This window comes from Rhincodon typus, chromosome 25 (genome assembly GCF_021869965.1).
Source record: "Rhincodon typus isolate 14 chromosome 25, sRhiTyp1.1, whole genome shotgun sequence".
Classification (NCBI taxonomy): Eukaryota; Metazoa; Chordata; class Chondrichthyes; order Orectolobiformes; family Rhincodontidae; genus Rhincodon; species Rhincodon typus.
In genome coordinates this window covers 2,423,787-2,436,854 of record NC_063356.1, presented here as the reverse complement: position 1 = coordinate 2,436,854, position 13,068 = coordinate 2,423,787, and the positions used below count along the sequence as shown (strand labels likewise).

At 43.9% G+C, this 13,068-nt stretch overlaps 1 protein-coding gene across 1 annotated transcript in view; it reads right to left on the bottom strand.

Moving 5' to 3' along the window:
• Window positions 1-2,340: 2,340 nt before the first annotated feature.
• Window positions 2,341-13,068, bottom strand: part of LOC109912870 (ataxin-7-like protein 1) — a 33,024-nt gene continuing 22,296 nt past the window's right edge. The window contains 4 exon segments of the mRNA XM_020512310.2: window positions 2,341-3,775; window positions 8,607-9,453; window positions 10,139-10,260; window positions 12,303-12,498. Of these exon segments, the coding sequence (XP_020367899.1) occupies window positions 3,758-3,775; window positions 8,607-9,453; window positions 10,139-10,260; window positions 12,303-12,498 (1,183 nt within the window). The 3' untranslated portion in view covers window positions 2,341-3,757.

Genomic DNA, 13,068 nt, shown 5'->3' with positions numbered 1-13,068 from the left:
AGTAGTGACTGTAGCATAACTGGATAGATTTTAAGGAGGCTTTCAAAGGAAGGGGAGGAAAGTAGAACAGTGGGTGAGGAGGATACAGCTGAGAGAAGACAGTTCCAAACACAGTCAGTGGGAGGAATAAATGCAGCTGTAACAAGGATCCAATGAGTAAAATGAGTGAACCAGGAGCTAGCACTGGAGAAGTTTACAAAGACATGAAGGAATAAGGCTGGGGAAAGGGACTGGAAGGGATTCATAAACATGGAAATCACTTATTCTCATCAGGATTGTCAATGAACAGGACCTGGTATGGGATTGAACAGGTAGTGGAGGGGAGATCTTGCAAAGCAAAGACAGTGGGATAGTGATAACAACACTGGACTGGGTAATCCAGAACCCGAGGCTAATGCTCTGGGGAGATGGACTCGATTACCATCAGGCAAAATTTGAATTCAGTGAGAAATCTGGAACCAAAAACTAATCTACTGGTGGCCCCTGCTAATTGCTGTTTAAACCCATCTGGTTCCTTAATTTCCTTTAGGTAAGGAAACTGCTATCCTTACCTGCTCTGGCCTACATGTGACTCCAGACCCACAGCAATGTGGTTGACTCTTAACTGCCCTCTAGGCAATAAACAAAATGGCCTAGCAACACCCACATTCTATAAATGAATGGATGTGGTCAATGAATAGGGTACAATGTGCTCTAATCCAGGAGTACTTGATAATGATGACAACTGATACTGGTTCCTGACATTGGAAGAGCTTCATTCTCCAGCACCAGACATCCCACAAAAGCATAAACAAATCCATAACTGGTAAAATTAATTATAACTCATGCCATCCAGCAGGAAGCTGAAGTAATTAGACTGACACCCAATTTCACTGAGTGTTCAAACTTGTTGAATATACAAGGAAAAATTGAAACAAGAACATTTGCAGGGCTGTGGGGAAAGGGCAGGGAGGAGTGAGACTAATGGAAGAGGTCTTTCATAGATCTGACACAGGCACAGCCCATGTTGGTGTTGTATCATTCCTCAGTCAAAAGAGCAATATTTGCTGTAGGGAGTGATGGGTTAGGCTGAATCCAACTGAGTGTATCCCAGAGCTTGTCCAAACTGGGCACAAGCTCCCAGCCACAGAAATGGAATGGCTACAGTGAAAACACTATGCGGATGACTGAGTATAACAGTATGCATTCAGATTCCATCTGTATCTGGAACCTAGTCCTTTTTGTCACTGACAGAGCACAACAAATTGTGACGATTTATTCTGTTTTTAAGCCCAATATTTCAACTGTTTGTTAAGGAAAAAATATATTACCACCAGAAGAGACACTTGACAGCTTGGTGCTGACCCTCAGTCACTAAGTCATGGCACTGATTGTGGGAAATGTACAGCAAAATAATTATATGTATTTATAAAAAAAAGTTTAAAAAATATAGTAATATGATGAAAAAAGTTATGAGAAATAAAACAAAGCCATCAGTTCTCAAAAAGGCTGATAAAAACAGGTTGAGCAAAAACAGAAATATTGAAATGACTGAATGAAATTATAGGATTGTTAAAGTTTTCCTGCTCCTAGTGAGAAGTATTGAGCAGCAGTCAAAAATGTGAAATATTTGCTCAGCTTATCAAGGGATGGTTTGAAATTTGATAAATAGATTGAAAGAAGGCCTGGGTCTCTCAGTGAGCCCATTAGACTTTGAACATTCCAGAAATCCTCTATCAGGCTTTGTGAGACCTGCAAAGTGTTCCTTTCTTGAAATACTAACTCTCCACTCATGAACATCTGCAGCCTGCTATTTGTAACATACTCCACGTGGTAAATGATTCTGCAGTGGATATCATAAATTAATCCTTTCTTGTTGGATCAGGCACCAGCTCTCTGCAATGGTGACCAAAGGGGACTGTCTTCGGTTGGGTGTAGGCCCCAGGCCGAATGACATTTATTGTTAAAATGTGAATTTAGATTAGCACCTATTTGTCAGGGTCAGTGAGAGAGGAGAATGCTATTTCAAACTGCTCACCCAATGTCCCAATGATTTATATGTAGCCTGATTTAGTACTGAGTTTTGCAAACCACACAGGGGAATGTGATGGCCTAGTGATTCAATAGGTAGACTATTAATTCGGAAACTCAAGTAATATTGGGGGACCCAGGTTGGAGAATCAAGGCAGATGGTGGAATCTGAATTCAATAAAAATTTGGAATTAGGTACCCAATGATGACCATGAAATCATCAATTGTTGGAAAAACCCATCTAATTAATCAATGTCCTTTAGGGAAAACAAACCTGCCATCCTTACCTGGTCTGGTCTACAAGTGTCTCCAGAACCACAGCAAGGTGGATGATTCTTAACTGTCTTTTGTGCAATTAGGAACGGGCATCAAATGGTGGCCTAGCCAGTAATACCGACATCCCGTGAATGAATAACGAAAAATACCTCAAAGAGCCAATGTACAATCTTAGGTAATGCACTTTAACAAAATGCATGTGGGCAATGTCACCCAGTAGCAGGCGGGCAGTTTGTATGACAGAGCTAGAACTTTCAGATGACTTCAGCTGCAGTGAAGGGGCAGGTAGTTAATAAAATGCTTCTAGAATTAACGCAATTCCAGGGTCACTGACGGTGACACCATCACCAAGCAGCAGTTAGCCAAGGTATTATTTGCAACCAGGCTTCAACAGCAAAAATTATTATAGTTACCAGAGATCAAACCATTCTTTGCCTTGCAAGGATCCTATCGCAGTCTGTCAGGATTGTACATGCAAGAGGAGATTTTTGAAAAGGAATCTTCCTTGGCAGACTTGCATTCTGGGAAATCATGACACCATGGCTTCTTCAATGTATAACATGTCAAGAAATGGGGAAAGAAAAGCAGCCCGTTCATCTCCAGATCCTGTGTGTCATCTTTCTCCTGACTCTTGGGTTTGTGGTTGACACATTCAGGTTTTTCCAATTCAGTAAGAACGTCAAGTCAGTGACAGACATTGTCCTTCTCCCTTAACCTTCACCCCTCTCCCAGGCTGCTCAATGTGGGGAATGGGCAGTGCCCAATGTGGGCACTACAGGAGCAAGAGCGATACACTGCTGGACTGGGTACAGGGTTGGCTCTTGCTTTTGACCATGATGGTTAAGCACTTAGGAGTCACTTGAGAGGAGTGGCTCCCAGGAGAAGGTACCCAATAGGTGTCCAGCACCTATGTGATCAACCCCTGATGTGGGTCAGTGCCTTTAGGAGAATATGGGGGGTAGGTGCTGGAGGGGAGAGGGAGAAGGCACATGCCATGAGGAGATCTGGGCCCGCTGCTGGGCACCCAGACTGAAGATGCGGTGGGAACACTTCCCTTCACTCTCCACTGCTCTGGAGGCCAAATCACTTGACGTGCATCTCACCGGCGATTTGGTAAGCATTTGTAAACTGCTCCCCTTCCCACTGGTGCAGAGCAAGGATGCCGTGTCAAGCAAACACGAAGGCGTAACCTCAGAGTGGAGAGATCAGGAGCAGAGAACAAACAAAACAAATGGACGACAAGGTGCAGTGACTCCTGCTACAGACACAAAGGTCGACAAAACAGTTCATACCGAATAAGGCGACTAGTGCGAGTGCCTGCTTTGATTTGTGCATAAACAGCCTGTGGCACCGCGCGGGTCCCGACATCCTGGACTGTGTCCAGTTTGTGAGAGTGAAGGTCTGGAAGTGGCGACTGATGGACGGAAATCTCCGGGTTCCAAATCACCGTGAAACTAAGACCAACTTGTTCTCAGGGCCGCACTTTTGCCTGGGGAAGACACGGGGGGAAAGAGAGATTAACACTCGGGAAGCAAGCTCACTCTCAGAATGTGCAGTTTTATTCTCACAAGCACAGGACATCCGAGAGCACTCTGTAGTATTTCTGAAGAGTATAATGTAGAAAACACAACAATTTTCACACAGTAAACCTCCACAAAACTCAATGAAATAGTGACCAAGTAACCTCTCCAAGTGATGCTGGTTGAGGTGTAAATATTGGGGCTGTACACTTTATCCTCTTTGGAATAGTTTTAAATCTTATTTGATAGACAGAGCCTCCAACTGTACAGCATTTCCTCAGCCCCTGCACAGTGTCAGCCTCAGCTATGTGTTTGAAATCTCTGGGTTTGGGTTTAACTCATGATCTTCAAAATCAGAGACAAACTGTTGCTTTTGGCTATCCTCTGAGTCACAGATAATGTGAACAGAACATTTCAGATGTGGAGAAAGGAGATCACATTAATTGAGGGTCACCAATTCAATGGGAAGACAAAGGTAAGTGTTTGTTTCCTTGTTCTACATTTATGGTAGGGATTGATTAGCCAAATGTTTAATCTTCCATCTGAAAACATGGTGTTCTATCCTAGTGACTGGAACCTGCTTGTTTGAGGTGAGATTAATGATTGTTTAAAATGCCCAAGCTCTGGTTAGCACTTTGCATGTATCGGAAACTTGGACACGCTGTTTAGTCACTGTGTTTCTCTTTCCTCTGAAACCAGCACCATCAAGTACAGCAGAGACAATGCCTCCAAGTTACACACTTTTATTGGGTGGCCATCCATCCTGGAGGTACCTCTACCCAATGACCTAAGCTGGTGGCCAGTTGAGTAACACCCCGATTTTATAAGGTTCATCCTTGTTCACAAGTTCCATCATGACCCTCACCCATCTGCCATTTCTTTCATCCAAACTCCTCTACTTTAGGCTACACTTATATCTCCTACAATCTCTTCTGTTAGGCGGAAGTTACAGAAGCCTGAATACACACACAAGCAGATTCAGGAACAGCTTCTTCCCGGCCGTTATTAAACTGATGAATGGACTCTCTAGCCTCAAATAATGCTGATCTTGCTAACGTTGATCTCACCTAGCACGTGCCCTGTGCAATGTAACATGTTTGCATCTGTCTAAGTCTTTTTACAACCTCTGATCTGTACATCCTAGCTTACAATGATCTACTTGTACTGCTCATAAACAAAGCTTTTCACTGTACTTCAGTACATGTGAGAATAAATCAATCAATCCACAATTTTATCTGTTCCACAATTGGTGATCATGTCTTCAGCTAACTAGGCTTCAAGATCTGGAATCCCCTCTCCAAATTGCTCTGCTTCTCCATCATCTTGTTCCTCCTAAAAGATATTTCTTAAAATCTATTTCTTTGACCAGGACTGAGATGAGGAAGAATTTCTTCACCCAGAGTGTGGTGAATCTTTGAAATTCTTTAGCACACAGTTTGTGAAAGCTCACTAAGCTTGTTCAAGACAGAAATGACTAGATTTCTGGAGACTAATGGCAACAAGGGATATGGTAATAGCCAAGACTGTGGCATTGAGGTAGACGATTATACAGTACAGAACTTCAGACCATCAAGTCTGTACTACCAAAGCTACCCTTAACCAGCACTAGTCCCATCTTCCATCACTAGGCCCATAGCCTTGAATGTTATGACATTTCAAGTGCTGATCCAAGTACTTTCTCAAGGTTGCGAGGTTACCCACCTCAATTACCCGCTCAGGCAGATTCCCACAAAACTGTGGGAAAAATGCCATGATCTAATTGAATGGTAAACCAAACTCAATGTGCCAAATGGCCTACTCATGGTTCTATATTTCTAATTTTTTGGTCATGTGCCTAATATTTACTTTCATGTCTTGGTGTTTAATTTTCTTTGATAATGTATGAAACATCTTGGGATGTCTTATTATTTTAAAGGTTCTATATAAAGATAAATTGTGTCCTTCCAAGAGAGGGGAGTTTAAAAGATGGGCAGCAATATAATGACTGCACCATCATCTCCATGTCACACACCATTCTGACTTGGAATTATATCACTCTTCCTTCATTGTTGCCTGGTCAAAATCTTGGAACTCCCTCCCTAACAGCCCTGTGGGTGTACCTGCACATCACAACTTGCAACAGTTAAAGGAGGCAGCTCACCAGCACCTTCTCCAAGACAATTAAGACAATAAACTGCTGGCCCAGCTAGTGATGTCTGCATCCCATCAATGGAAAAAACAAACAAGTCAACATGGACCATGCCCAGTGGAAATCTCTCTTACAGTGAGCAGGATCACATTACATTATCTCTATAATCCACTCCCATTATCCATTTCTACTGCTTTGTAATTAAATACAAAATACTTCTGTTAAACAGTAAATCTCAATGGCATATTTGTGCAGGAGTTAGAAACATTTCCAGGCATAATGGGCACAAGATAATTGAGGTTTTCAAACAGGAAAATAATCTGTGTTTAGTTTCCTTCACTATGCTTTGGTGAGGCATCAGATCTGCAAGTGTTACTCAGCCTGTCCTTCTTTTCAATTAGATCATGGCTGAGTTTTCCTACTGCCAGTCACATATGCTTAATACTTTTGCCTAAAAACTCTGTGGTCTCAGTTTGCAAGTATCACTTGATCCCTGACATCCACAGAACTTTCCAGAATCCTACTCATTTTTAGGTGAAGATGTGATTCTTGACATCATCCCTGAATGACTTGGCTTGAATGTTATGGTTTTGGAAACCCCTTCCCACTCCGTACAGTTGCAGCATAATTTCTACACCGTTGTATTCCAGCCCCTTCAGAGAAAGGCCAACATTCCATTAGCCTTTGGAATTATTTCCCAATCTGTCCTCTAGATATTAGTCCCTTCTATGCAAATATCTTTAAATCTCTCCAATCCTTCACAGTTCTGAAGTTCTCACTATTTAGAAAACACTGATGCAGTTTTCTGCTTCAAAGAGCAAAGGATAAACCGGGAAACTACGGGCGTGTCAGTCTAACCTTAGTGGTGGAAAACTATTGGCATCAATTCTGAGGGGCAGAAATAATATGCACTTGGAAGAACAGTGATTAATTAAAGACAATCAGCATGGTTTTATTAGGGGGAGATCATGTCTGACCAACTTGACTGATTGTTTTGAAGACATGACCAGATATGTAGATGAGGGGAATGCATTTGATGCAGTCTATTTGAACTTCAGCAAGGCTTTTGGTAAGGTCCCACACAGGAGATCGATTGTGAAGGTAAGAGTCTACGGGATCCAAGGAAATTTGGCCAACTGGACCCAGGATTGGCTGAGTGGTAGGAAGTGGAAGATGATGGTTGAAATGTGTTTTTATGACTGGAAGTCTGAGTCCAATGGGGTTCTATAGGTATCAGTGTTGGGTCCCTTGCTGTTGTAGTATATATAAACGTGTTAGACTTAAACGTAGAGGCTTGATCACCAAGTTTGCGGACGATACAAAAATTGGTGTTGGTAAATAATGAGGAGGATATAGATGGGCTTCTCAGTTGGGCCAATCAGTGGCAAATGGAATTCAATCTGGTTAAGTGTGAGGTGCTGCACTTGGACAGGACAACAAGGCAAGGGAATACATGAGGAACAATAGGACACTGGGAAACACCAAGGATCAGAGGGACCTTGGTGCGCATGTCCCACTGGTCTCTTAAGGTTGTGGGACAGGTGGATGAAGTGGTTAAGAAGGCACATGGGATATTTCCTTCATTAGCCGAGAAATCGAGTTTAAGAGTAGGGAGGTTATGCTGATAAAATGTTGATTAGGCCTCAGTTGGAGTAGTGTGCGTGGTTCTAGAATCCACACCACAGGAGGGATATGACAACACTGGACAGGATGCAGAGGAGATTTACCAGAATGTTACCTGGGCTGAAGAGTTTCCATTATGAAGAGTTAGATAGATTGAGGTTGTTTTCCTAAGAGCAGTGCAGACTGATGGGAGGCGTGATTGAGATGTATAAAATTTTGAGATGTGTAGATAGGGTAGACAGGAAAAAACTTTTGCCCTTGGTGGAGGGATCACTGACCAAGGACATAGATTTAAGGTGAGGGACAGGGGGTTTAGAGGGGATGTGAGGAAAAGTCTTTTCATACAGGAGGTGGGGGGAATCTGGAACTCACTGCCTGTAAGGGTGGAAGAGGCAGAAACATTTGTCACATTGAAAAAGTATTTAGACGTACACTTGTGATACCAAGGCAATTGAGGCTATGGGCCAAGTGCTGGGAAATGGGACTGGAATAGTTAAGGTGGTTGTCTTTGACTGGCGCAGAATCAATTGGCTGAAGGGCCTTTTTCTGTGCTGTAGATCTCTATGACTCTATGATCTCAGACTTTCACACTCTGCCTCTCTTTACACCACTAACTGTCTAACTGACTGTGCAAACAGGCAGTTAATATCAGCCCAGTATTTACATTTGCCAGTCATGAGGACAGTTCAGAATGAGGTAAAAACTCTCCACCTTCTCACAAAATGGATGCGACGATGGCCAAAGACTTGCTCTGGTCAGAGACTGGCAGCGAAATAGATAACTTCAGAATAATCAATTGAACTTCAACACGACTCCATCCAACCCGTGCACACACTGGCATACTCCATACTCACAGGGTGCAGAGGGGAAAAGCAACCCCGGACGATAAATAGGTGTGAGAATCCCAAATAGCATTGCTCTTCCCTAGCCTAAGAAGATTCAAGCCAGGTATCGCAGCACCATAGGCAGTGAGCAGCCAGCTGCAAGAGGGCACGCGTACCTCGAAGTTATTTGACAGGTTCCCTGCATGGACACCGTGTTTTCTGTACCTTGTGTGGGTGAGAGTTGCTGTGAGGTTGCGTCGTTGCCAGGCTCTCCTCTCTCTTCCTCTGAGCACCGCCGACATCAGGGGCCTTGGCTATTTTTGTGGGTTTCGAGCAGGAGGCTGCATTCTTCCGTTTCCTGCCCTCGGTCTGTGCCGGGGAGGTGGGGGTCGGTAGGGGGGACGTTGGGTTGTGACCTCCTAGCCGCCTTGCCTCACTTAGGTGGACCTCCTTTTTGGGATCAAAGTGTTCCACTGTCCTGCTGTTCCCTTTAAGGGAGTTCCCTGAAAGGCCCAGAATTGCGGTCGATCCTGCGCGTCCTGCTTTGGGCCCATTGGCGCTCAGTCCGTTGCTCACCCTGTGCGAAGAGGTATTTGAGTGAGGGGGGTGTGAGGCTGCCCCACCAGGGGGAGGAGCACTTATCCTATCCAGACTCAACACGCAGTTTCTTTTGAGGGGGTTATCCGAGGGAGGGGGCGGGTTACAGGTAGCAGCCCCCGATTTCTTGCGTTTGCCCGGAGATGTCTCGCCAGTGGAACGGGGCTCCAGGTGAAACCCAGGTGCCCGGGTGCTCTTGGCCCAGGGTGTTCTACTGGAAGAGGGAGAGGGGATGCGAGCTGGAAGGGTCAGTGGAGGGAGTGAGCGGCAGCAGGCAGAAGGTGGCTCTGGAGGGGCTCGAGCTCCAGTGAGGCTGGCAGGCAAGGATGCTGCTTTCAGTTCCATGCCCATGGAAGAAGCTGAGGCGGGCAAAGATCCCGAAACAGATGAAATAGATGGGAGAGAAAATGCCGAGGGGGCCGGAGGTGGGGCAGCAAGTGGCGTTCTCTGTGGATCCGTGGCTGGAGGAATCTTTCTGCAATGAAACCAAAAGAACAAAAGAGTAAGATATCATCAAGGTGTCTCTATCACTCACACACCCAGACTGCAGTATCCAGACTGACCATCTCAGTACACTGTCAGAGGAGCAAGACAGAGGGAAGTCTACACAGTCAGAGAGGCTATAGAGAGGGAACCGCACACAGTCAGAAGGGCAGTAGAGAAGGAATAGCATACGAGGGGAGTACAAAGGGAATCCTTCACAGTCAGAGGTAATGCCACATGGTTGCACAGGAAGTACTGAGGAAACATCAGCCAGTTGAAGGGAAAGTACTGAGTGAGCAATGCACTGTGGGGGTTCAGTACAGAGGTAGCTTTGTTTTTCAGGTAGACCAGAGGGAATACAATACCTTAGCAGAGAAGGACTGATAGCGGACCCTTACCGGGGGAGCACTGCACTATTGAAGGTGCAGTCTTTCAGGTTAACCCAAATCATTTTTGTAGGATAATGTCTATATTTGACAACCAATGAACAACATTGCAACAGGGGCGACAATTTAAAAATATTTCATAGTCTGTAAAGCAGTTTAAGATTACTAATGGTTGGAAAAAACACAATATAAATCTTCCTCTGCAGGTGGGAAACACACACACACACAAAACCCCTGCCCGTATCTCAATGCAAGAGAATATCCAGTCAAGAAAAAGGTTAATGTTCTGACCTCCACATCTGAGAATTGAGGTGCTTTTCCACCATGGAATTCAGGGCCACACGGAAACGATCAAAGCGCCTGTTGAAGACGTAACAACCCCGACTGATCATCCGGCTTCCGAAAGTGCAGAACTGGAAAGGAGTAAGGAAACAGTCAGATACAGACTGGGATCAACCCTGCTCATGCCGAATAAGAGGAAAGAAGGGATTGACAGAATGGGGGAGGCTAATCGTTGAAAACGCAAACTACCGGAGCAGCTGGAGATCTGAAATAAAAACAGAAACTGCTGGAAATACTCAGCATTGTCAGCGAGAGGAGCAGAGTTAATGTTTAAGCTCAATGAACTTTCATCTTTCTCAGTCCGTAGATATCATCTTACCTAATATTGCCAGCCTTTTTTTTTTTAAATTTTAAAGTTATTCAGGTCCAGCTCCTAAATCATAGTTAAACTATGTACAAGTTATGAAAGACACTGATTTATTGAAAATAGGACAGTTCACTGCCAATGTTAGGCAGCACCTCTTTGTATATGGGAATGTGGAACTCTCTCCTCTGAAGAGCTGTGGTGGTTGAAGGGGCTCACTTGAGTTTGCAATGCAAATTTATGGCAGCGAGACAGGTAGATGGAGTTAAAATAGAATATTTTATAGAATATAGAATAGTCTCACTGAATGGAGGAATTGCCACTGGGTACAGAATAGAATATCTTCTCCTATGCCTTAATACTGAGGACAGTAATGATGTCTCTTGTGTCTGCCACAACTGACAGGGGAGTCTGTCGCTCTCCCCTGGCTGTGCACAGGGGAATTCAAACTCGTGTAGAGTGAGGGAGAAAGATGCAATTTGTATTAAAGCCACCAGAAGAGAAAAGCACTGCACCATGGGAGGAGCTGATGTTCAAATGAGATGTTAAGCTGAGACTCCATCCACCCTTTCAAGTGAATGGTAAGATCCCATGACAATATTCAAAGAGAACAGCAGAGCTATCTGCGGTGTCTTGGTCAATATCCTTCAGACAACATCACTAAAACATCAGTAAAACAGATTATCTGCTCATTAAATCACTGACGTTGTGGGAAATTGCAAAAATGCTGCTTTGTTTCCAACATTACAGCAGTGTCAACACTGCAAATGTCTTTCCTTGGCCACATACTCTGGGATGCCATTAGGTGGAAAAGGTGCTACATAAATGGAAGTACTTTCCATTGTAATTGAGCAGATATAGTTTCCACAGGCAGGAGGGCAGGCAGTAATAGCTTTTAGAGAAATGTCACAAAGTTCTGGTCGCCCAGTTGTGGAAGAGATATTATTAAGCTGGAGGGGGTTCAGAATAGATTTACCAGGATGTTGCCAGGTATGGAAGGTTTGAGTTATAAAGAAAGGCTGGGACATTTTTTTTGCTAGAACCTAGGAGGTTGAGAGGTGAACTTATAAAATCATGAGGGGTATAGATAGGATTAACGATGGGTGTCATTTCCCTCTGATGGGGGATTTTAAAACTAGGGGACATATTTTTAAGGTGAGAAGAGAGAGATATAAAAAAAGTGAGGGACAAATTGTTTACACTGAGAATGGTTCACGTATGGAATGAACTTCCTGGGGAAGTGGTGGTTGCGGGCATGATTAAAACATTTAAAAGACATTTGGAAAATTTTGGAGGGATATGGGCCGGGAGTAGGCTGGTGTGACTAGTTTAGTTTGGGATTATGTTTGGCTGGTTGGACCGAAGGGTCTGTTTCTGTGCTGTATGATTCTGTAAAGGAAGGACAAAAATGCAGAGAATATTTATCTTCTATGCAGCAAACTGCAATCTGGAATGCATAGCTGAAAGGGGGGTAGAAACAGATTAAATAGCAATGTTCAAAAAGGAGTTAGATAAAAATTTGAAGGAGAATTTGCAGAGCTACGGAGAAAGAGCAGGAGAACGTGATTAATTGAATAGCTGTTTCAAAAAGCAGTCAGCATTGGTATGATGGCATGAATGGCCTCCTTTTGTGCTGTATCATTCCACTTAAGTAATTAAAAACATTTCATGGTGAGGACTGAATAAGGCAACCTGGCTATAGATGATCCCAATCTCAGTTGTTCTCTGGTGAGGTGAATTTAAAACATGAACATTCCCAGAAAGACAAACGAACAGCAGAGAGAGCAGCCAAGCTGAAATGGTACATACTGCCAGAGGCTTTGGATGAAAGCGTGAATAGTGACAATCCAGCTTCTCAGACTCTTCTGTCATTTCTCCATCACTCTCCTCGCTCGATAGCCGGCTGTTTATCTCAAACCTGAACAAAGGGTAGGGGAGCTCAGGATGTGGCACAGGATCAGAATGGGGTCTCTCATCTTCAGTCAGCTCACTTTGTAAAGAAGCTCTGTGAAAAGGAAACAAAGAATATGAACAGCACAGGGAGAGCTCAGCCTGGTGCAGCAGCTCACAAACCCTGAACCCACTGCCAGTGGTTGTAGAGAGGTATAATTTCTATTTGTATGTAAGACAACTAAGGGTCAACATTAATATCTGTGGTCAAAGAAAAGGAGAATATTGAAGGGTATGAGATCCAATTAAGCATTCTTTATTCAAATGCACCATGTATAAAAATCAAAGCTAATGAATTAGAAATGTTGCTCATGGGAGAAAGGCTTGCTGATTTGGCTAACATTTATTGCCTATCTCTAATTGCCCTTGAGAAGGTGGTAGTGATTGTAATGAGGCCAGCCAGATAGACCTCATAGAATACGAGTTCCCTGATTAGGGCCATTAACCAATCAGGCAGCCCTGGCTGACAGATATAAACAGGAGTGTCACAGGTTCTGAGATAACAAGGTGTAGAGCTGGATGAACACAGCAGGCCAAGCAGCATCAGAGGAGCAGGAAGGCTGACGTTTCGGGCTGATGTTTCTGAAGAAGGGTCTAGGCCCGAAACGTCAGCCTTCCTGCTCCT